Source organism: Lissotriton vulgaris, chromosome 6 (genome assembly GCF_964263255.1).
Source record: "Lissotriton vulgaris chromosome 6, aLisVul1.2, whole genome shotgun sequence".
Taxonomy (NCBI): Eukaryota; Metazoa; Chordata; class Amphibia; order Caudata; family Salamandridae; genus Lissotriton; species Lissotriton vulgaris.
Genome location: NC_141694.1, coordinates 124,755,188 through 124,780,466, shown reverse-complemented (window position 1 = coordinate 124,780,466; position 25,279 = coordinate 124,755,188). Strand labels below are relative to the sequence as shown.

Genomic DNA, 25,279 nt, shown 5'->3' with positions numbered 1-25,279 from the left:
ATGGACAATCGTTGGGCTCCATGGAGGAGGATGCATGGGTAGAATTCTTAACGTAGGCCTATAACAATGATGCCACCAATGTTCAGCGCCCTTCTAGATTTCTGGTTAAGAAGCAGACAAAGGAGAGGTTCTCTGGGCTAGCAATCATGAAAACAGTTGAGATGCTGAAACTTACAAGGGCTGCTGGCCCTGATAATTTGCCTGCAGTACTAATAAAAAGAAATACTGCTTGGTGGTCCCATGTGTTTTATACCCTCTTCCAGGAAATATCTCACCAGGAAGATTGCCGGATACCTGGAAGGGAACGGTTGATCATTGCTTTAGCCTATGGGCCATTGCCAAGAAATCCATAGAGCAGTGCAGAGTATTGAATTGTTGTTTTGTTGACTTCAGCTCCGCACTTGATTCTGTTGGTTGAGGCTTGTTATGGAAAGCACTAAAGGAATATCAAGCCTAAATCCTAAAAAGATTTGCTTTTGATCTTGCAAGAACTCCACAGGGAAAATTGGGCCAAAGTTGAGTTGGATAGTGAAGGGTTCCTGTCTAAAAGAATTAACATAAGGAACGGCCTGAGACAAGGGTGTGTATTGGCACCAACACTGTTCTCCCTGTTCCATGCCACCTCCCCAGTGTTCTAAGCCGTCCAAATACTTGTAGCCCAAAAATGATTGGCATGCATAACAGTTGGCTTCATTATGCAGATGACTTGGTGATTCTCGATTTGACAGGAATTAGGCTCCAAATAAATGAAACGTATTTGTGGACTACTGCAAGTAGAAAAAATTAAGAATAAATATGAAAAAGATCAAAGTGCTCCAAATAGGGAAACATAGGCAAAGCATGAGTTGGTTAATAAACAAAGTCAAATTAGAGAGAGTGGACAAATACAAATACCTGAGAGTGTGGTTCTCCCATAATTTAGGATGGAAGGATCACCTTGCCTTGACCCACGCAAAGGAGGTTTCAATGGCAGGGGTCTAAAGAAATTTAACAACCATTATGGGGACCCTCCATGCACCCAGTGCTGATTGCCTATCAGGCCATGATAAGACCACAATTTCAATATGGTGCCGAGGTAGTCGGCTTGGGGGGTAAAAAGAGGTGGGACTTGGAAGAAGGAGGGTCCCTAAAAAGATTACTATCTCTTCCATCTTCCACTATGGTGCAGGCTGTTAGAGTGGAAACTAGGTGACATACTTGGCCCTTGCAGAAATAATGCGATTTTGCACATCAATACAGAGTGGGGAAACCTCTAAAATCTCCCAGCTGTGTAAAAGGGAGATAATGTACAGTGAGCTAACTTGAGCTCGTGGAGTTAGAGGGAGAATTCAACCTTGCTGTAAGGAATTACAATTAAATATAGTAGATGATATCAGTCTGACAGAAGTGAGTAAGGTGGAATTGACAATAAGGCAGGTCTCAAGGGAGGATGACCTTACTAACCTGAGAAAAGAAGCAATGTGTTTCCCATCTGTTAAGTTCCTGGGCAGATGGTGAAACCTTTCCTTACCTGGAGAGATTGCCAAATATCAAGATGTGTCCAAGGCTCCTGAGATTTAGATGTGGGTCAGTAATTCATGGTATGTTTTTAAACAAAGGGAAAATTTGCCATAGTGGCCATAACATGAAAGGGAATTCAGTTCACAACCTTGTGGATTGTTGGCGGTTTTTATCCCAAAGGAATTCTTTTTTTAAAACCTGAGTTTATAAAATACGATACTGGGATAGAGGGCAAGCAATTCAACTATTGGTTGAAATGAGATTCCTAGATGTGACATGAGCCATGGGGCGATTTTTATTGTCTGTTGACACGTTTTTACAGTCAATCTGAGATAAATGAATTTACTTCGGTGGAGTCCTTCATTTAATCCACAGGTGTTTGATATTGTACATATTTTATTGTAGGATGAATTTCGTTTTATCGTATATTATACTTGTATTTTATATTAGGTGTTGTGTGTTATCTTACCATTATATTGTAATTAGAAAATTGTTTAACAAGACTGAGGTCTTAATAAACATTACTTTTACTACTACTAAACTAGCTATAACTCGCTTCCTTGCCATGCACTGTTTATGACCTCACATATTACATCACTCATGGCACGTTCTATGAGAACATTGATAACATCAACGCAACATCTGAAATTACATCATTAATGAAAACACTGTGCATGAAGAGGGCACGAGTTATAGTTACTGTAGGGCATGAGTTATAGTTACATGAGATAACTATGACTAGTGAATTTAAGTGGTTTTGCTTGTTTAAAATATTATGTTTTAAATTACATTTTCACCATCCATTTAACCTTTGTTTTTTTCAGTGAATTTCTAATGTTTTAAAAAAATGCAAAGTTAGATATTATTACCATACCAAACTATACGTTTACTTTAACTGTTTTTTCCACTGAGTTTCAATTTTCTTTTTATCTTAAGTTATATTTTAATACCATACATGAAATTTATGCTAAAGCAGATTTTTCCACTTATGCCATGACTCCTTCCATTGTGTTTCCAGCACAAACTATGGGCCTAATTACGACTACAGCGGTCCATAGGACTGACCACCGCCGCACTCTAGGACTGCCCGCAGTACTATAAGTGTAGCATTCAGACCACCAATGAACGGCTGCTACTGCAGCGGATTAAGGATCCTGCGGCAGTCTGGCAGCGGTTCGAGGGCAAAATATGCTGGTAGTGCAGCAGCGGCACTGCCAAGCATATTTTGAGTTGCTTCCCCACCACCCTTTTCATGGCGGTGCGTCAACAAATGGGGTCCCCACAGGCCCCCTTGCGCCTCTGTGTATGGGGGCACATGCAGGAGGGGTACATGTTGTGTCCCACTGTAGTTTTAGAACCCTAGTTCCTGCACGTAAAGAATTTACAACATGGTCCTGCGGCGGTGCTGTTTAAGGGTTTTATTATGAGTTTGGCGGTGCATGAGCGGGACCTTCCTGCTCCCACACTGCCAAACCCATGTCTGAACCGCCAGATTAGGAGTTTTCTCCTGTCTGGCGGGCTGTTCTTTGGAGTTCCCACGGCAGTGCCTATGAGATAGGTACCGCAATGGGAACGTCAAATTCAGTACCTGCACGGCATTGGCTACTGCAGTCAATGCTGTGCAGGTACTAGTGTGTATGCATTCAGGGGGGCACATGTTGTGCTCCCCTGTGTGCAGTCACAGGGCATGAAGCACCAGAAGCCCCCTTTGTTTCCTCACTGCCACACTTTTCATGGCGGTTGCACTGCCATGAAAAGTGTGGCGGTGAGGAAACTTGTAATATACTTGGTGGGGCCGCAGCGGCCCACCATGCATTTTACAGCCTCAGGACTGCAGCGCAACCCCCAGGGAAAGGTGGTTCCCTGGCGGCTGTGGTAGTTGTGGTGGTCCCAGGGCGACCGACCGCCCTTATCGTAATAAAAAGGTTGGGAGACCGCCACCGTGAGTCTGGCGGTCTGTGGACTGCTTGACTTATAACAAGATTAAACATCACTGCCTTGGGATTGCCACAGCTCCAGCCCGCTAGACCAAAACATTTCTTGTAATCTGGCAGCCGGTCCAGGTGCCATGTGTGTTTAAACTGCACAATGTTATATATGAACATTTTTTATCCATTTACTTGAACTACACAATAAACTGGTTAGGTACTCAGCATCAGTGTTATCTTTTATTTCATTTGTTTTTTTTCCTGAAGTGTTGAATGACACCATTCGGTAGCCTCAGAGTACTTGGGCAGGGGCAGAGATAAGTCGATAATATGTTTAACATCTTGATGTTGGAGGAGCAGTCCATCACCATACTGTCTGCTGGTGTGAGCCTTCATCCAACAGGATAAGGTGCAATACCAGAGCCTTAACTTAAATGATTCATTGATTCCCCTAGAGTCCTATAATGTTGAAGGATGTAACCGGTACAAGGCTTTTAACTGGTAGGACAACATAGTAAGGTGGCAGTGGGCTTTTAAGCAATCATAGCAAAGAAAACTACCCAGGTGCCATTATTTTTAGGAAATCTGTGAATTTTCATGCTTTAGAAAGTTCCTCAAGGAACAAGAAAAGTTGTTCTGTACTCCCACATAACAAAACAGTTGGATGAAGCACCCTGTATGCGCCATTATCTACTGTATGGAAGAACCAATAAAAGGAGACCTCCTATCAAGCTCTTAGGCCATCTAACCCTCCTCAGGTGCAAGGAAGACCAGGATTGGAATCATTGCTGCTCATACAAAGATCAAGCCTTGAGTAGCCAAAAGCCCCAGTACACTGGAGGCGCAAACAGGAATCAACACCCCTCAACTTGCACAGTGGAGATCTGCTGCACTTGTCAGACCATATTGACTTTGCTGATCAGCCGATCCTACAGCAATGAAGTGCGAGCCTAATTTTGCCTCAGGAACCAGAGACATTTTTTTGTTTCTCTGCTTAACTTCCAAAATGGAACAATACTACAACGTACTCGAGAGAGAGGATGATGGCACAGAGTAGCTACTAATGGAGAAGAAAAAAAGAGACCCGGTGGGGTAAGGAGAAATGTTCTCCTATGTAGACATGGTTTTTTACTCCTTTCGCCGCGTTTGTTTTGAAAGGTCCTTAGGTGTAAAGTTTGGACCTTCATTGAAGGAATGTCTTCTTTACAGAAAAAGCTACAGTTCTATTTAGCACAAATCCAGTCTGTATTGGATTCTACCACCTGGTGCATGATGGATGGGCAGTTTTAAGATGATGACTTACCAGGGTTTATTTTGTGAAGTACTGCATCCTGCTATTTCCTTGGTCCTCAGACGTGGAGCCTAGTCTGTGGTGTTATGATAAAGTGCTTTCTGGCTCACACAACTCTAAAGTTATTCAATTCCACAGTCATGGACACAGGATTTAAAGTGCCTGTGGTAGAAGCAGAGATGATTCTTGTGACTAGTCGCAGTAGTCAGGTCTCGTTATATGTGGGAAAGGTGGTGAATAAACATAGACAATGTCTGCCCCAAACCACTGGCACATCTTGATATAACAATAGGCTTGCAAATTCTGATAATGCAACATGTACAATCCTCACTTACCGTACAGTTACACTTACTCAGATTTAGATCCTGGTTTGGCCTGATTAAAGAAGGCATTTGGCTTATTCTCCGCTCCTTTGCCCGTAGAGAACCCCTGCAGCGTAGGGTTAAACTCACGGAGAATATCTGGAAAAAACAAAACAAACAAAGCAGATTACCATCATGAAAATACTTCAGCACCACCATTTATAAAGATGAGTATGCCATAAGACCAAAGCGCAAAGATCCGCTGGAAGTGTGTCACAATGTCAAGTAAAACATATTGTTCTGATGTAATACCGACTTTAAAACATTGCCTTACCACAAAATTGTGAAGATGCGTATATATAGGTAAGTATACATTTATAATCCTTAACTCCACATGTACATAAATGTAAGATATATATCACAAAGATAAGTATATATAAGAAAGGTAGATACACTATTCTTAACTCCACATCTATAAACGTTGAAGAGCTATAGTGTGACAGTAAGTATATATAGATAAGTATTGGTTTGCTATTACATCTATACTTACCTATGTATGTATATCTTTATGATATTGTAGTTGTTCGATATTATGGCAGGATAAAATGTTGACTTATTATTGTGGTAGAATATCAATCTACTCTAGCTTGTTGACCATCATTTTAATGAGCTAGAACTGATGATTTTGCTGTCATCACAAATCACTTATAGGATTTTCTGATATCAAAATGTGTGTGTGTTACAATTTAATTGAAGCTTCACAATCATATATCATTATATATAATAAAAGAATCTTAAACCCTAAACATGTCTTCCAAATGTCCAGTAAGCTAGATACGACATACCACGTATAAATGGCAACTGAATATAAAAGGTATCCGAGCCAGCAACATGTATGTAGAGGCAACTAACTGTAATGAGGCATAAAGACCCATGGGGTGTCTTCAGGGATAAAATAAGTTAATATCTGTGAGGTCACACTCTGATGTGACATAATTCCTCAAAGGATCCATAATTAGACCTAGTAGTCATTTCCTGTCAACTTTCCTAAGAGACTTCCCATATCTGTAATCAGTGTCTGTAGGGCACAGAGAAGTAATCTATGAAGATAACACTTAGACAATGCTGACTCACACCTTTTTCTCATCACATCCTATGCTGCATTTACTTGATGGAACATGAAAGAACAGCAACTCCAAAAGTACAATCCAAATAAGACTTTGGCTAGACACGCAGAATACAGCTTACAAAGTCACATCAGTTAATAAGGTCAATGGCGAGTATGTTTTTCGCTTTATAAAGGAAATGTACTTTAATACACACAGTACAAAAATGCACTGTGAAAACAAGAAGTCTCTAAAACCTTCTGGGCCACTGTTCTGACCATAAACACTATTATAGCATCTGGACACGAAGCGCTATACAAACAGTTAACATTGGAATACACACACTGCACTGGTTTACTCGTCAAAGCTAGAGTAGTGGTACCAATATTTGTATTGCACTGATTTGACTTTAGCAGTTGATAAGAAGACAAATGTTCCTGGTTGACCACTGTCCCAACACTCAAAGGATAACTAGTGCCCGCCTTTCTTGGAGAGGACACCGCTCTTGTAGTCTCAGGGGGTCAGGTGAGGGTTTCTCTGTACCTAGGCACAGTTACTGGAATCCCATTAGTCGAGTAGCCACTGGGCTACGTATTGGTGAGTAGTGGTTGCCCTCGGTGCAAAACCAACCTGATAGCCTCCAATGACACCGGAAGGGGTGGAGACCTGTGCCACAGAGCCCACTGGTCACAGATTAGAGTTTTTAATAGCTGCACACACTGGCTGCTTGCTACTGGTGCAGGACAACCAAGGGAAAAGCTGGAGAATATGTAAGCCCTTGGACAGGGACCAATGTTCAATTAGTGAGTTCTTCAAAAGGGCGATCTTCCCCAGCTACAGAAGCACCCAGATGTCCCCCCAGCACAGGGGAGACGTCAGCAACAAAGCAACCTCACCTTCAATTAGAGTAAGAGCTTACCCTGTTTCCCTTTTTAGGTCTCAGCCTGGCGAAAAGCAGCGCATGGGCTGCTCTGCCATGCAGAGGACCTTTTGGAATCGATACGATTCCAGCGTGCACGCGGGGAGACAAAAGACAAAAGATGGGCACGCGGGGATTGGATGCTTTACTGGCGGCGTGACACTCTGGGGACTTTTTTTTTCGCTGCCAGTAAAGCCAGTCCCCACGTGCACATCTTCTGTCCGCCATGTAAAGAGCCTGCGCTTGTTTTACAAGGATTGGCAAGGAGCAAAGACTTCCTATCTGGAAGTCATAGTCCCTGTTCACCTTCATTGAGTGAAAGTGCCATGCTACGCTGGTTTGTCCAACAAAAACTGTACTTGAGTGGGATGTTTCTGATGGCAAGGAGCTGATCTAGATCTTTCTTTTTTAAATTTCCAAATCAACCAATGCTAATTGAGGAAAGTGAAAGGTCTTGTTTGCTGGTGCTATGTCTATTGTGCCCGGGCTCGCAGCTACTGCTTTTCCAACACGCAAATTGTGCACATTGTGGAAAGATGCAGCCGCTGGTTGTCATCTGCTCGAATATTTACATCCTGACTTTGGCACCGAGCAGCTGAAAGAACTCTGTTCACAGTGAAATCGAACAATAGCAAAAGTTATGTATAAATAGATGCATGAAGGCCCATTCCTGCCACATCAGTGCTCGGACCAAGCTTAAAATGCGACACAATGAAAATACATAAATGATTAACACGTTTGTTTAGAAATAGGTATCCACTTTTTTTTAATGATATGTGGATAACGTTTGCAAAATTAGACTTATTTTGTGAAATATATTCCAGTGAACCTGCAAATATCTCTGCAAGAGTATAACTCGCCAAGAAAAGTCACAGGAGCTACCGGGTTGACTAGAAACTGTATCTGCATGATGTGTTCTAATTAAACTAATCTCCTGCAGGTTATAAAACACACAAACGTTTAGATTAAGCAAAATAATGAAAACTTGCACTTTTAATGGTAGTCCTTCAATGTTTATGGTATGTTTACTACTCACTCTCTACTACTCACGCTCTACTACTCTCTACTACTCACTCTCTAATACTCACTCTCTGCTGCTCGCTACTACTCACTCTCTACTACTCACTCTCTACTACTCACTCTCTACTACTCTCTCTAATACTCTCTACTACTCACTCTCTACTACTCTCTCTCTACTACTCTACTACTCTACTACTCACTCTACTACTCTCTACTACTCACTCTCTACTACTCTCTACTACTCACTCTCTACTACTCTCTGCTACTCTCTACTCCTCACTCTCTACTACTCTCTACTCTCTTCTCACTCTCTACTACTCACTCTCTACTACTCACTCTACTACTGTCTATTACTCACTCCCTACTACTCTCTACTACTTACTCTTTACTACTCTCTACTACTCACTCTTTACTACGCACTCTCTACTACTCTACTACTCTCTCTACTACTCTCTACTACTCACTCTCTACTACTCTCTACTACTCACTCTCTACTACTACTCTCTACTACTCACTCTCTACTACTCTCTACTTCTCAATTCTACTACTCACTCTCTAATACTCCGTCTACTACTCACTCTCTACTACTCACCCGCTATTATTCTCTACTACTCACTCTACTACTCTCTCTCTACTACTCGTTACTACTAACTCTCTACTACTCACTCTCTACTACTCACTCTCTACTAATCACTCTCTACTACCCTCTACTACTCACTCTCTACTATTCTCTACTACTCACTCTCTACTACTCACTTTACTACTCACCCTACTACTCTCTACTACTCACTCTCTACTACTCTATACTACTCTCCTCACTCTCTACTACTCACTCTCTACTACTCACTCTCTACCACTCTCTCTCTACTACTCTCCTCTACTACTCACTCTCTACTACTCACTCTCTATGACTCTACTACTCACTCTCTACTACTCGACTACTCTCTACTCACTCTCTACTACTCTTTACTCTACTCTCTACTACTCACTCTCTACTACACACTCTCTACCACTCTCTACTACACACTCTCTATTACTCACTCTACTACTCTCTATTACTCACTCTCTACTACTCACTCTCTACTACTCACTCTACTACTCACTCTCTACTGCTCTCTACAACTCACTCTCTACTACTCACTCTCTACCACTCTCTCTCTACTACTCTCCTCTACTACTCACTCTCTACTACTCACTCTCTATGACTCTACTACTCACTCTCTACTACTCGACTACTCTCTACTCACTCTCTACTACTCTTTACTCTACTCTCTACTACTCACTCTCTACTACACACTCTCTACCACTCTCTACTACACACTCTCTATTACTCACTCTACTACTCTCTATTACTCACTCTCTACTACTCACTCTCTACTACTCACTCTACTACTCACTCTCTACTTCTCTCTACAACTCACTCTCTACTACTCACTCTCTACTACTCACTCTCTACTACTCACTCTCTACTACTCTCTACTACTCTCTCTCTACTACTCACTCTACTACTCCCTACTACTACTCTCTGATACTCTCTACTACTCAATCTCTACTACTCTCTACTCTCTTCCCACTCCCTACTACTCACTCTCTAATACTCACTCTCTACTTCTCACTCTCTACTACTCACTCTCTACTACTCTCTACTACTCTTTACTACTCTCTACTACTCTCCTCACTCTCTACTACTCGCTCTCTATTACCAACTCTCTACTAATATCTCTACTACTCACTCTACTATTATATACCAGTCACTCTCTACTACTCTCTACTACTCACTCTCTACTACTCACTCTCTACTACTCACTCTCTACTACTCTGGACTACTCACTCTTTACTACTCACTCTCTACTACTCTCTCTACGACTCACTCTCTACTACTCTCTACTACTCACTCTCTACTACTCACTCTCTACTACTCTCTCTACTATTCTCTACTACTCACTCTCTACTACTCTCTACTTCTCACTCTCTACTACTCACTCTCTACTACTCACTTGCTACTATTCTCTTCTCTCTACTACTACTCTACTACTCCCTTACTACTACTCACTCTACTACTCTCTACTACTCTCTCTCTACTACTCATTACTACTCACTCTCTACTACTCACTCTCTACTACTCTCTACTACTCACTCTCTACTACACACTCTCTACTACTCTATACTCTCTACTCACTCTCTACTACTCATTCTCTACTACCCTCTAATACTCACTCTCTACTCCTCACTCTACTATTCACTCTACTACTCTCTACTACTCACTCTCTACTACTCACCTCACTCTCTACTACTCACTCTCTACTACTCACTCTCTACTACTCTCTACTACTCACTCTCTACTACTCTCTACTACTCACTACTACTCACTCTCTACTACTCACTCTGTACTACTCACTCTGTACTACTCTCTACTACTCACTCTCTACTACTCACTCTCTACTACTCCCCACTACTCACTCTATTACTCTCTCTAATCTCTACTACTCACTCTCCTACTCTCTACTACTCCCTCTCTACTGCTCTCTACTACTCACTACTACTCACTCTCTACTACTCACTCTGTACTACTCTCTACTCACTCTTTACTACTCACCTCACTCTCTACTACTCACTCTCTACTACTCCCTCTCTACTACTCTCTCTACTCTCTACTACTCACTCTCTGCTACTCACTCTCCACTCTCTACCTCTCTACCTCACTCTCTACCTCTCTACCTCTACCTCTCTTCCTCTCTCTACCTCTGCCTCTCTCTACCTCTCTACGCACACACCTATGCACATATATATATATGTATATCTATGCATTTATATATATATTTATGTGTATATTTAACCCCTTGCATGCTACTGTCGGCCAATGGCCGTCGTGCGCACTACCTTCATAGTGCTGCGCAAGTCCATTGGCCGACGCAGCCCCGCCCACTCCGCTAAACCACCGCACCAAGGAGGAATTGGCTCCGCAGTTAAGCGAATATACATACATACATATATAAACATATACACATCTGCATATCTATATAAATGCATGCATATATGCATACATATGCATGTTATGTACATGAAAGTTTGAAAAACACTAATAAAAGCAAAGCTAAAAAGCCACCTAATTTCAAACAGAATGGCTTTAAATTAAACGAGGGCGAGACCTATTGCATTTTCAATGCTTGTTGTTGAAGTGCAGCAAGTTTCCTTATCTTGAGCAGCTGCTTCTATTCTCCTTGCGCTCCAAAACTGTTGCCTTCCACAGGCCCTCAAAGATAGCTGGTTTTCTGTTGGGATGCTACCTTCAGCTCGTGAGCTAAAGCCCAGATTCTTGCATCAGAGTGTCAAAACCCTTTCTGCATGCAAATTAGTGACAGAAATACCTTCTCAAATCCAGTCCCTAGTCGAAAACACTCCAAGGCGATTCCACTTCTGGACAAGTGAACTATTGAACAGCTCACTGCCCAATGAGGTCAGTGTTTTATTGTTCCCTGATGGGGAGGGACAGCTGCTAGTTTTGAACTCATGGGAACCCATTCACTCTTCAGGGTATGTTTTCTGCATGTTCCCTGCATGATCAATGCATGAAGTGTAGCATGTGCCTTTCCTCCCCTGCCTCTTAGTAACTGTGGGGCATATTATCAAGGGGGTTTATCTCCGCTTTTTTGGAGAAAGAAAGCGGAGATAACATTATCCCCCTATTACCTAGCTGTCGCTAACACCAGTTAGCGACAGCTAGTAGGAGATAGCAACCATCTTGGGCCCCACTTTGCATGTCAGAGAAATTTATCACTAATGACATGCAAAGTGGACGTGCCAAGATGTTAGCGACTGGAAACAGTCGCTAACATCGCTATATCCTATTACCAACTTTTGGAGATATTCGCGCTAAGCGCGAATATCTCAAAAAGCTAACACCTGCCCTGAGCAGTTCATAGCCATGTTATCCAATGGGAGGTGGATAACATGGCTAAGAGCATTAGCTCAGTAATGCTTGAATATCGCTGACTTTTCAGCGATATTCATGCATTGCTGCCGATTTTTATCGCATTTGCGATAAACCTTGGTAATACCAAAGTTTATCTGCGATAAAAATCGCCACAGGTCGGTGATACATTTTTGTCTCTAACCAAGCAATAGCGATAATTTTCGCTATTGCTTGGTAATATGCCCCTGTGTGTCTTTTCCACAGGGCGGAATGCTAATTAACTCCATTCAAGGGGGGCCTGGTGAATGACCATCACCTAAGGGAGTGGCGGGCTGCCCCAGCTAAAGACTGATAAGAACTGGTTCCTTCCCAAATTCCCCACGCTTCTGCAAGGACTGGAGAGGGGCCTGGTGGAGCTGGAATGCCCACTAGAACACATACCAACCTTGGTTTACATTAAACACTATAGATCACCAATCCATCCTTACCCAGTAGATACTCTCACTCTCAACACACATATCTTAGCTATGATAGAGGCCCGTAGAAACCATGTAGGAGAGACTGCACAGACTTTACCAGGAGGAGCTGGTGGTAACCCCTCTCTAGTGGTGCCGGTACACCCTAATTATAGATTAATGCTGCCACCACTGTCAATCTACCACAGCCTGGGTACAAAGTGTAGTAGCCATTGTCTGTAAAAGAGTGATGCACTTTGCTTGCCCGCCTCGACCTCAAAGCCAAGCTCCAGGGTCAGAATCCATGTAAATAAGAAGACCCTCAGTCAAGAGGTGTGGCTGCCATGTTCATTGGGGTAAAAATAAAAAAAATACCTACAGCACCTTTCCAGTGTCATGCCAGCAGATCAACATAGGGCAGGGAAGCATGCTCTCTAGAGCCATGCAGAAGGCTTTCCATCTCAAAACAGATCAAGCTTTTGTGCAATGTTTTTAGGAAGATCACTTTCGAAAACTGTCATTGAAGGGTGATGCGCAGCAGAATGTGTCGACATTTCACCCCCTTCTTTCAAAGAGTGTAAAAAGGAAGGTTGATTGCCAAAAAATGCAAATCCGATCCACAATCTTATCAATATAGGGATGATACTTTCTATTTTCCATACCCTTCAGGTACCGATCCTGCGTAAAAGGGGCAATCTGTGGAAATAGGTCTCGAAACCCAAAAAGACGTGATCAAACAAAGGATCATTCTGGAATACTAAGATGAAACACTGGGTAAAGAAACTTAAATAGCCCTACTAAGACACCACAGCGACTATGTAAAGTGCCCCCACTCACAGGCCAGCTTTGTTCCCAGAGAACACCAAAAACATTATCGATGAAATGTCTGTTGTGCTAACTGTGGTGAGCCGCATTCCAATCCACTGTCCACTAGAAATATGTGCCAACCATGTGGAAAACAGTCATTGACCTGTTCTAGTAGGAACATTCATGGCTGAAATACCAGGCCATTTACCCTCTGATCTGGGTCAAAAGCAATCCGCACTAGTTTCAGCCTTGTTGGACTCAGTTCTTAATTTGAGCAAGTGGTTGACAGTGGGGCTCACCAGCACTTCTTTATATGCATCAGCCATTTACTGAGAGCAGTAGTGGAGAGTGAAGGTGGAAGTGGAAAGACGGAGGAAGAGAACAATGGCAAAACCGTCATTAAGGCAGAAAGCATGAACCCACAAGTGTGAGATAAAGGTGCAGGGATTGCCAGGTAGTCAATTAAAGAAGGCTGAGTTGGAATCAAGACTACGAAGCCTTGGTTTTGGGTGCACTGACATTGAAAAGCACCAGATGTGTGCTTCTCACCAGAGTTTTGGGCACCAGCACTCATTTTTTTTCTTCAAATTAAGCACTTGTTGGGCCTCATCACTGAATTGCAGCTCTATTACACAGCTCCCATCTAGGCCTGGGCGGATTTTCATGTATACCTGTGTAATCAGAGTAATTTTGTAAATTCTTTGTTACTCTTTGACACTGAATTACCAATGACTGACTGACTGACTGAGACATTTATAAAGTGCACTAATGCCGAGGCGTCTTGGCGCTAAGATAAGGTACCTGCGAGTGCGACTTGATCGATTAGCATTGAGAGTAAAGCCAGGTTTTAATTTGATTCCTAAAAAGTATTCTACTTCGTTGAAGTCGGAGTGGTGTCAAAAGTGAGTTCCACAATTTTGCAGCTAAGTATGAAAATCGCTTTCCTCCCCACCTCACTCTATTTATCTTAGGACATAAAACCAGTACCACATTAGAGGTTCTAAGACGGCGCAACGCATTATAACGAGGGAACAGAGCTTGTAGATCAGACGCCCCTCCACCATAAAAGGCTTTGTGGACTATACACAGAGCCTTAAAATCCACCTGTCGTTTGACTGGAAGCCAGTGTATTTGCTTTACCCCGGCAGATGTGGAGTGATGCTTTGGAAGATTAAGTAAAACTCTTACAGCTGCGTTTTGTAAATATTGGTGTTTGGGAAGCTGGGCTGCCCCCACTCCCAAATATAGAGCCTTGGAGTAATCCAACCTTGACTGCGCCAGAGCTCCAACCACTGTTTTCCTCAATGAGAAAGGGATGAAGAGTAGGATCTTCCGGAGGACCTTTAAGGTGTAAAAACAGGCTGAGGACACCTGGTTAATCTGTGGAGCAAGAGTGAGGTCTTTGTCTATCAGGACACCCAAGTTTATTGCTTTGGGTGCCGGTACCGGGCACGTTCCAGCTTCAGGGGCCCACCATGGTTGAATCCAAATAGATGCTTTTGTGCCAAATTCCACAACTTCGGTTTTACCCGCGTTTAGTTTTAAAAAGTTGTGGTTCATCCAGATCATCAAATCTGTGACACAGTTTTGAAAACGCTCCGCTGTAGCGTCTACGCTGTGTGTTACGGACACCACTAACTGTGTGTCATCAGCGTAGAACAACAAGCGAGAAACTGTGGTTCTTTATTAAGATGGCCAAAGGAGTCACATAAATGTTAAACAAGGTGGGAGAAAGAGCAGAGCCCTGAGGGACTGCACCCCGTAGAGTGAACAGGTGTGACTTAAGTTCATTCCAATGTATTAGTTGTTCGCTATCTGACAGAAAAGATGATAGTAGGGTTAGGGACTTTCTACTAACGCCAACCTTCTGGAGCCTATGTATCAACACTTCATGATTTACCGTATCGAAGGCAGCTGTGAGGTCCAGCAGGATAAGGGCCGCACACTCATCCCTATCCATTGCTTTACAAACTTCCTCTGTCACCAGAATCAAGGCAGACTCAGTGGAATGCCGGGCTCTAAAGCCATGTTGAGTGGAATCTAGTAAGTTGTTATGATCTAGATATGATGTTAATTCAACATTCATGGCTTTCTCCAGAACCTTGGACGGCAGAGGAAGACACGAGATGGGGGCGATCATTTTTGGCCTCTTGGGGATCAAGTGAGGGCTTCTTCAATATAGGTCTTATACAAGCCCTTTTCCAGTCAGATGGGAAACTTCCAGTACTAGTGACGTGATTTAACAGTGGCGTCAAGGAGAGAGCAATCTTCTCTGCATCCAGATGTAAAATATATGGGGTTCAAGGGTCAAGAGGAGACCAGGATTTTGTTTGAAGCAAAAGCTCCTGGACCTTTTCTTTCTCCAACACAGAAAATTGTGTGAAGCTTCCTTGTGGTGATTTTTCTGATTTATCCCCCTGATGAATAATGCCACCTGCTACAGCTGTGATTGCAAATTCATTGTATACATTCTAAACTTTGCTTTGAAAAAACAGAACCAGATCATTCACAAAGTTCTGGTCAGGAGCAAACACAGCATTTCTCGGGGAACTAGACAGGGCATTGACAGTTTTAAATAGCTCCTTCGAGGAGTTAGAGGCCTCCTGGATTTTTGGAGTATATTAGGCTGTGTTGGCCTGTATTATGGCGGTCTTATACTCCTCGAGGGCTAAACAGTAATCCTTCCTGAGGGTTGAACTATAATCAGTTCTCCAGGTGCCTCGATTTAATTTTAATCGACTTTAAATCGGAGGTGTACCAAGGGGATGATACCTGCCTCGCTCTAGGATGTTTGCTTTTTTCTGGTACCAGAGTGTTAGCTACCTGATTAAGCTATTTGTCAAAACTGGTAGCTGCCTCCTTAGTCACGGTCAAAGTTGGGGGCTCCTCTTGTAGTGTTCTAATCAGATCGTTTTGTTGTACTGATTTCCAGGCACGGAATTGAATTAACCCAGGTCTGCTTCTACAACCCAACTTCGTTGGTGGAATTGTAACCTCAAAATTGATTAAAAAGTGATCAGACCAGGGTAATGGCAACACAGTCTTTACTACAATATCCTTATTGTTGGTGAAGATAGCATCAAGGGCATGACCAGCTTGATGGGTGGGTTTTAAGACGTACTGTTTCAGACCAAAACTAGCTAAGGTATCTATCAGAAATGTTGTATCGTAATTATTCTTAGCCTCGAAATGAAAATTAAGATCACCTTGTATTGTCCAGACAGGATTCCAGATGCGTCTGTAGGGATTTGGTAAAAGATGTATGTGAGCCTGAGGGTCTATAAATAAGTAGCCCCAGAAAGAGTTCTACGTTGTTTTTTTTACACTAAAGGAGATCGTGATCGTCTCAGCCTCCAAAGTGATCTCAGGCGAAATCCTCACCATGTAGCAGGCTCTGTGGATCAACACTATAGCCCTAGCCCTCCCTCCCCCCCCCCCCTCCTTGGCCACCGGGACCGCAGTGTTCCAATCTGACTTGCTAGCTTCTGTGGCCCAGGTTTCCGACAGGAAAGGCAGGTCAGGGTCTCTTGTTTGAATAAAAAGCTAATTAAACCTGCTTGCATCATAAGGAGTAATTTGAAGGAAATCATGCATTGACATTTAGCAAGTGCGAGCATCTGCTTGCACTGCTTTTTATATTTGCGCAAAATGCATCCTCGCGTACCTTTTGGTCCTGACGGTACACTTTGCACTAAGAAACTAACACGAAATGCTGGCAGTAGGTTGGTGGTGCACATTTAGCGAGTGTGAGTGTCTGGCTGCTTGTGCTCACTTTTCATGTTCTATTGCATTTAGTGCTCCTTCTTAGTGGGAAATTCATCCTTGTGTCAATTTTGGGCATGAGGGGGCTTTTGTACGCTAAGAAAATATTGCTAAATGCAGAATTATTTTTCTCACATAATTCTGGGAAGTCAAGCTGAATTTTTGGTTAATTACGCTGCCCAAAATTATGAAAGCTCTGCCCACCCTACTACTTTTTTAAATGCAGCAGCCACATAAATCACATGTGCCAGAAATCTAGTTGCACTCACTTGGTAATGTTGTGACCGTACTCAGGTTGCCGTCTCCGCCGATGCTGGAAGACGAGAAAAGAACAAAGGGTTTCTCAGTTCACCCATCTTTGGCAGAAAAGTGGTCTAATAGACTAATGTGGGTGATCTCCAAAACGGTGTTAGCACCATGTACATTAAGGACACAGGGGCATATTAGCAAGAACCTCTTTAAAATTATCACTGTTTTAGCGGCAGGAACCTGCCACTAAAACGGCGATAATGGGCTTGCTAATATGCAATAGAATTACAATAGAAGCCCAGGTTAGATGTGCAGGACATCAAACCTGGGCTACTATTGGAATTCTATAACGCATATTAGCAAGCCCATTATCGCCGTTTTAGTGGCAGGTTCCTGCCGCTAAAACGGCGATAATTTTAACAAGGTTCTTGCTAATATGCCCCAAGTTGGTAAGTCAAGTGTGCTAATTTAACAAGGGGTTTTAAAAATGAGGGAAGACTCACCTCCAGGAAAGTCCTCGGTACTGTGTCAAGACATCAAGGAGATTGCTAGCGCCTGCCCCGTTCCCTGCCTGTAATAAAGAAACACAAAAACGTGGATGAATTTGGCAGCAGAGCAGAAAAAGGATGATGAAATTAGGCAACAAACAACAAAGTGATGGAAGGAATGCTTGAAATAATCTAAAGAGGATTGCACAGGGACAATGCCAGTCTTCCCTTTTTGCACACCGTGCCACTCTTTAGACAAGACATGCCATATGCAAATCAGTCATGGTCCTTCTCCAATAGGAACAGTCAGCACAAACATCCAGGTCAGGTCACCTCCAGACAGGAACTCAAGCAACCCCATTCTGGTTTTGGCCCGATTAGGTCTTGGTGGTGTCAGGCACCTGCTTGTCACAGACTTTTGAATAAACTGATAGATACATTATTGTCAATAACACTTCTGGTAGGAAATTTCACTTTGCAAGTAGTTACAAAGGCAGATGGTGACAAGCCCTGTACATAGTTTTTATTACACAAGCCTAGTCTTGTGTGGTTTCTGATTATTAGTTTACCCACAGGTTCCAGAGTTTTCCTGGTGTTGTTTATGTCACAAACTGGCTAATTCCCTCAAGAGCGCCGGTAGCCACTGTAAGTGGATGTGCCATTTTCTCACAATTCAACTCTAAAAATCCTTGTAACTTTAAAACCAGAAGGATTTTGAAGACCCCCAATCACCATACAGCAATGTGATAGGGGCTCAAAAGTAACTATTTTTATGTGAAAACTCACATGTGAAAATCTTTGATACCTATGTGTAGTAAGCATAGCATTTGCAAAAATTACAGGAAGTTTCCAAGGTAACAAATTAGCAAATTTGCAAAATAGTTACCAGTCAACACTTTGCAGCTGCCTGCGTAGGTGCAAAGTATTGCTATATTTCCTTGAGATCTGGAGCAGACACAATTTTTCCCCATTCGTTGAGACTCACAAAAGATCACAATAGCAGTTGTGAATCTAAAAGGCCCTTTGAGCATTGCTACATGTGCCAAATCTGCTACTTTGCACAGTGTTGGCTTTATGCATACAAAGACTGCTAGACCTGGCTTCCTTGGCATGGTTTCCCCCTAACACTTTGCCTTTAGACCTCCTGTTTGCTGACTTCGTTTTTGCTGGCTCTAGGACTTTGTGCACTTCACCACTACTAACCAGTGCTACAGTGCTTATGCTCTCTCCTTAAAACATGGTAGAATTGAACTATCCCAATTAGCAGGGCCTGTAAATTAAAAGCTACAAGTGCGCCTGTAGCACTGGTAGTACTTTAAACATGTCTCAGGTCTTCAGCATGTGTGACAGTTTTAAACTGCTATTCCAGCCTGGCATAATAAACCTTTTGCCTGGCTCAAACCTTCCTTTTAATACATATATGTCACCCCTAGGGTAGGCCCGAAACAGCCCACAGGACAGCGTGCAGCGTGTTTGAAAGGTTGGACATGTACTTTATGTTTTCCAGGTCCTGGCAGTGAAAAACTCTTAAATTCGTTTTTCACTATTGCAAGGACTCCATCTCCCATGAAATAACATTTGAGTTACCTTATTACATTTAATCATTTAATAAGCTGTAATTTCCAAATGGAAACAGGTAACCAATTCACGTTGGTGTCTTTGGTATTGGAATGAAATATCCTAACTTATGATGAAGTCGGATTTTAAATTACAATTTTGAAAATTGCACTTTTAGAAAGCTGGCATTTTCCTGTCTTAGCCATTTTTTGCCTGCAGCCTGTCTCTGGGTCACATGACTGGGTGTAGTTGACAGTTGGGCTTTGTGAATTCCTCCTAGCCAGCTACACACAATAGGGAGCTTAGATGTGCCTGGATGGGCTGTCACTTGCAGGAATCGAGGGCACAGCCTCATTTGCACTTGAATAGGCTTGCATACCCCCTGCAGTTAGTCTGGAGCAATGGGAAGGAAGACAGGGAGCCTGTGCACTTCAAAGGCCTGCCTCTAGAAGCTTCTCCCCACTTCAGAGGCACAACTGAGTATAAACACTGGACCTCAAACACCAGCTCTTCAGTACACTTCTGGACCTGTGGATACTCAGCCAGTTAGAGGAACGCTGTGCTGCTAAAAAAAACTGTCATTCTGTGGGACTGCGGCTTTGCAGGACTGCTGCCTTACTGTGCTGACCTGCTGCCTTTGTGCCTATGTGAGAAAGACTGGACCTACATCTCTGGAACCTAGAACCCCAGAGTGACTACAAGGGCTCAATGGCTTGCCTCCTGATCTGAACTCTCAGGAGCATAACCGGCTTTCAACAACTCTGCACCTGGACTCTGTTATCTGTGAGACTACCCTGGCAAGTGGTGCCACCCCAGTCCTGGACCTTTGTAAGTGGGCCTAAGGTGCTTGCCAGCCTCTATGGATTCTGCAGAACTGACACATCTCCTCTGCCGAGCAGCGCAAATCCGATCAGAACCGATGCATCGCCGCTGCTGCGTGGACTGACCCCGTCTCAAAGACAAGCATTGCTGACGCAGCCTGCAACCTCCTTTGGAACCACCACTGTGCAACGCATCCTTGGCGCAGGGCCTCACGGCTCTCATTAAAGGCAGACTTGATGACGAAGCTGTATTCCGCATCACAGTCTCACAGCTCCTCGGACCCGACGCATCGCCCTTATTGCACAATGAATCCTCAATGCCAGACTTTGCTTCGCAAGCTCTCGCCTAAAGGATCTTCGATGATGATATAGGTCCTTGCACAGCAGCCTTGCCGCATGTCGGAACTGACGCATGAGCAATGCATCTCCAACCTGGATCCTCACAACACTTTGGAAACCAAGATTTAAGGTACTCTGTTTAGCGGGCCTAAGTGGGTCCTTGTAGCTGGCCAGCATACCATTGCAGTAGGCCTGTACTTGTGACTTTGTCCCGGTCTGGTGCAACCAGATCTCCATAGTTGGCGCTTTGTGCTTTTGGGCGCTGTTTTCTCTAAAATGCTTTAAAATTGCATATCTCTGGTTCTACTGATTGGATTTTATTGTTTACCTGTTGGCGCCGAGTTGGGCAATGAGCTGTCCTTTTGTGGCATGCAGCAGAGGTTTCAATGAGGTGTGATGGGTGATGCAGAGACCTTGCATTCGGGAAGACCACACAGCCACAGTTGTTCTGCTGGGGGCTGAGCCACACAGCAAAAGAGATACATAATTTCTGCTGAGTCGTGTCAGGGTGAAGTCATAAACCAACCCGAAATTAACCTTTGCTCAACCCTCTCGAAGCTTGGCACACAGCAGTAAGGCTTAACTTAGAGGCAATATGTAAAGTATTTATGCAGCACATCAGACATTAATAAAGTGAAAACCCAACAAAAATCCTACACTAATTTATAAAAATGAGTAAGTTTTAATAAATAAAACAAGACCAAAATTACAAAAATCAGTTGAACCAGAGAGATGCAGTTTTAAAGATTTCAGTGAATATAGTGCAAAAAAGCACAAAGCGCCAACTGCGGATATCTGGTTGTGCTACACCAGAGCAAAATTACAAGTTCAGGCTGACTGTGATGGAGTGCAGGCCAGCTACAGGGTCCCACTTAGGCCCGCTGAACACAGTACCGTAATCTTGGTTGCAAAGAGATGCAGAATCATGTGTAAAGGATGTGTCACGCAGCAGAGGCGATGCGAGGTCCAGGCGAGGAGATGCGATGTGCAGCGGTGGTTCCTGGGAGCTATGACAGAAGATGCAATCTGTTTGTGTGGAGATGCATCACACAGCAACGGTTCCAGGGAGCTGAGTTGGGTGATGTCCTATTGTGGAGATGTGGCGCACAGCAGAGGTTCCAATGAACTGCAATGGGCGATGCTGAGTCCTTGCGTTGGTGAAGCCCACGCTGCCGAGGCAATGCTGCAGATCTGCTGGGGGCTGTGCCAGGCAGCAAATGAGATGCATTGGCCCAGCTGAGTCCACAGATGGGCTGGAAAAGAAACATTTGGGCCCACTTTCAAGGGTCCAGGACTGGGACGGCATCACTTGGCAGGGCATGACTCACAGTTGGCAGAGTCCAGGTGCAGGTTACAAAAGATTAGCCCTCGGAGTTAATTTGGTGGTCCAGGCTACAAGGTGCAGATCCAGACATTGTCGCCCAGGCAGGAGGGCAGCATCCATCAGGGTAGCAGTCCAACAGGGTAGCAGTCCAGGTGAGTGGCAGTTCTTTCAGCAGCATAGCAGTCCTTCTTTCTGGCACTCTTTCCCAGGTCCACAAGTCAACTGAATAGTTGATGTCTAAGGTCCAATATTTATACCTTTCAAGTGCTCAGGTCTCCTCCCTCCCCTGCCTTGGCTCCTGACTGACTACTGCGGGTATGCCGTCCTTTGTGTGAAGGCAGAACTTAGCCTATTCTGTTGGAAGTGGGGCTGTGCCCATCTCTGCCCCATCCTGCCAGTGATGGCTCATCCAGGCACACCTAAGCTCTCTATTGTGTGTAGCTGATTGGGAGGAGTTCAACTTCTAACTACACACAGTCCAGTGACATAGAAGCGCGTTGCAAGCTCTATAATGGCTGAGGAAGGAAAATGTCAATTTTCAAAAAATGCATTTTTAAAATTGCAATACAAAATGTGACTGTAGCATTAAAGAGAGATATTCATTACAATTCCAAAGACACACAGTATGAGCGGGTTACCCACTCCCAAATAGACGTTATAGCTTATTAGATGTAATAAGATCACACCAATGTTTTCCTGTGAGTGAGACAGGCCTTCCAGTAGTAAACAACACATTTGAGGGGTTTTCACTACAAGGACATGTAAAAGGTAAAAATCCAGGTCCTAATTTTGAAATACACTTCACCCTGCTCTCTTTGTTGTGTAGGGCCTACTCACTGGGTGACTTGTATGTATTTAAAAGGAAGGTTTAAGCCTGGCAAGAGGTTTAGTTTGCCAGGTCGAAATTGAAGGTTAAAACTGTACACATAGGTGCAATGTCAGGCTTGAGACAAGTTGGTAAGGCTACTTAAGGGAGTGGCACAGTGAGTGCTTCAGACCCACTGTTAGTATTTAATTTACAGACCCTGAGTACATGTAGCACCACGTTCCTAGGGATTACAGGTAAATTATATATGGCAATCAGGTATAAGGCAATGTAACCATGGTTTAAGGAAATGAGCACACCCACTTTAGAACTGGTTAGTAATGGTAAAGTGCACAGAATCCTACGGCCAACAAAACAAGATCAGAAAAATATGGAGGTGTAAGGCAAAACGTTTGAGGGAAGACCACCCTAAGGCTGGTAGGTCTAACATGGAGAAAACACAATTTGTTCCTCTCTGCATTATCAAAAGAATTTGGGACCATGGCAAATATGAGGACTTGGATGTGCAGCCTTTGCTAAGTGTATATACACACATGTTGGGTATAAATAATTTTACTTGTCATAGAGTTGACAATAAAAAAGCCCAGTCCACGCACAAGCATGTTCTTTAAAAAAAAAAGTGAAAATATGTATGCACTGTTTTATCGTTTGTCTAGTTGAAATGGAACAAACTAATGTTGTCTCCAAACTTTTCCTATCTTTCATAGTCGAAAAATTGAGAAAGTTTACTTTAGCCACTTCTTTCTGTAAGACATGGGGGAAATCAGTTTGCATCATATTTGTCTGGTTCAAAGACCATTGTACACCGTTTCTAACTGCACAAGCATTATACATTCTGAAAACAGCGTTGTCAAGTCAAGTCAAGTCAAGTCAAGTCAAGTCAAAAAATGTATATAGCGCGCTACATACCCAGAGGGTCTCAAGGCGCTTGAAGAGGGGTGGGGAATTACTTGTCAAATATCCACGTTTTAAGTTGCTTTCTGAATGCTAGGTGGTTCTGAGTAAGGCGAAGGTAAGTGGGAAGTGAGTTCCAGGTTTTGGCTGCCAGGTAGGAGAAGGATCTACCTCCCATGGTGGTTTTGTTGATGCGAGGTACCGTGGCAAGGGCTTGGTTGGATGATCGTAGCTGGCGGGAGGGGGTGTAGAAGGACAGACGTGTGTTGAGGCATTCGGGTCCGATTTCGTAGAGTGCTTTGTGTGCGTGGGTTAGGAGCCGGAAAGTGATCCTCTTATTGACGGGGATCCAGTGGAGGTTTTTCAGGTGACCAGAGATATGTTCTTTACGCGGGATGTCTAATATGAGCCTGGCTGAAGCGTTCTGGATTCGTTGGAGCTTTTTCTGGAGTTTAGCGGTAGTACCGGCGTAGAGGGTGTTTCCGTAGTCCAGTCGGCTCGTGACCAGAGCGTGAGTGACCGTTTTCCTAGTTTCGGTGGGGATCCAACGAAAAGTTTTTTTGAGCATGCGAAGAATGTTGAAGCAGGATGAAGAGACAGCGTTGACTTGTCTATTCATCGAAAGTGAGGAATCCAGGATGACGCCCAGGTTCCGTGCATGGTCCGTCGGGATGGGTGCTTTTCCAAGGGCTTCTGGCCACCAGGAGTCATCCCAGGCAGAGGGGGAGGTACCTAAGATAAGGACTTCTGTTTTATCTGAGTTCAGTTTCAGACGGCTGTGTTTCATCCACTCGGCTACTTCTTTCATTCCTTCGTGTAGGTTAGTTTTGGCGGTGCTAGGGTCATTGGTGAGTGATAGGATCAGTTGAGTGTCATCCGCGTAGGAGATGATGTTGAGGTTGTGTTGGCGTGCGATGGCCGCGAGGGGGCTCATGTATACGTTGAAAAGGGTGGGACTGAGTGAGGACCCTTGGGGTACGCCGCAGATGACTTCAGTGGCCTCTGAGATGAAAGGTGGGAGGCGGACTCTCTGTGTCCTTCCGGTGAGGAACGAGGTGATCCATTCCAGTGCTTTTCCTTGTAATCCGATGTTTTTGAGGCGCTGTAGAAGGGTGCTATGGCAAACTGTGTCGAAGGCTGCGGAGAGGTCAAGGAGGATGAGGGCGACTGTCTCCATTGTCCAGGAGAGTTTGAATGTCGTCTGTTGCTGCGATGATGGCGGTTTCAGTGCTGTGCTAGGCTCGGAAGCCGGATTGTGAGGAGTCGAGGGATTTGTTTGTTTCGAGGAAGGCGGCGAGCTGGTTGTTGACCGCTTTCTCGATGACTTTGGCTGGGAATGGAAGGAGCGAGATAGGGCGATAGTTTTTGAGTTCGGTGGGGTCAGCTGTGGGTTTTTTCAGAAGGGCGCTGAGTTCTGCGTGTTTCCAGCTTTCCGGGAAGGTTGCGGAGTCGAGGGAGCAGTTGATGACGTCTCGGAGGTGCGGTGCTATGATGGAGTCTGCTTTGTTAAAGATGTGGTGAGGGCATGGGTCTGTGGGGGATCCTGAGTGGATGGAATTCATTAGGCGGATGGTGTCCTCAGTGGAGATTGGTTTCCAGTCATTGAGGGTGTTCAAGGGAGGTGGGGGTCCTGCAGGGGGATGGGTGGGTTGGTCTTCGGGTTGGTTGTCGAAGCTGTTGTGGATGTCTGCAATTTTGTTGTGGAAGAATGAGGCTAGGGAGTCGCAGAGGGCTTGAGAGGGGGTGATGTCGTTGGAGTTGGCCGAGGGATTGGTAAA

General features: G+C 43.9%; 1 protein-coding gene across 1 annotated transcript in view; it reads right to left on the bottom strand.

The window, feature by feature from the left end:
• Window positions 1-25,279, bottom strand: part of PLB1 (phospholipase B1) — a 604,804-nt gene that overhangs the window by 402,161 nt on the left and 177,364 nt on the right. Inside the window, exons 18-20 of the mRNA XM_086926127.1 lie at window positions 17,756-17,823; window positions 17,273-17,316; window positions 5,072-5,180 (exon numbers count right to left, since the gene is read on the bottom strand). Coding sequence (XP_086782253.1) covers window positions 5,072-5,180; window positions 17,273-17,316; window positions 17,756-17,823 — 221 coding nt within the window. The remainder of the gene's footprint in view (window positions 1-5,071; window positions 5,181-17,272; window positions 17,317-17,755; window positions 17,824-25,279) is intronic.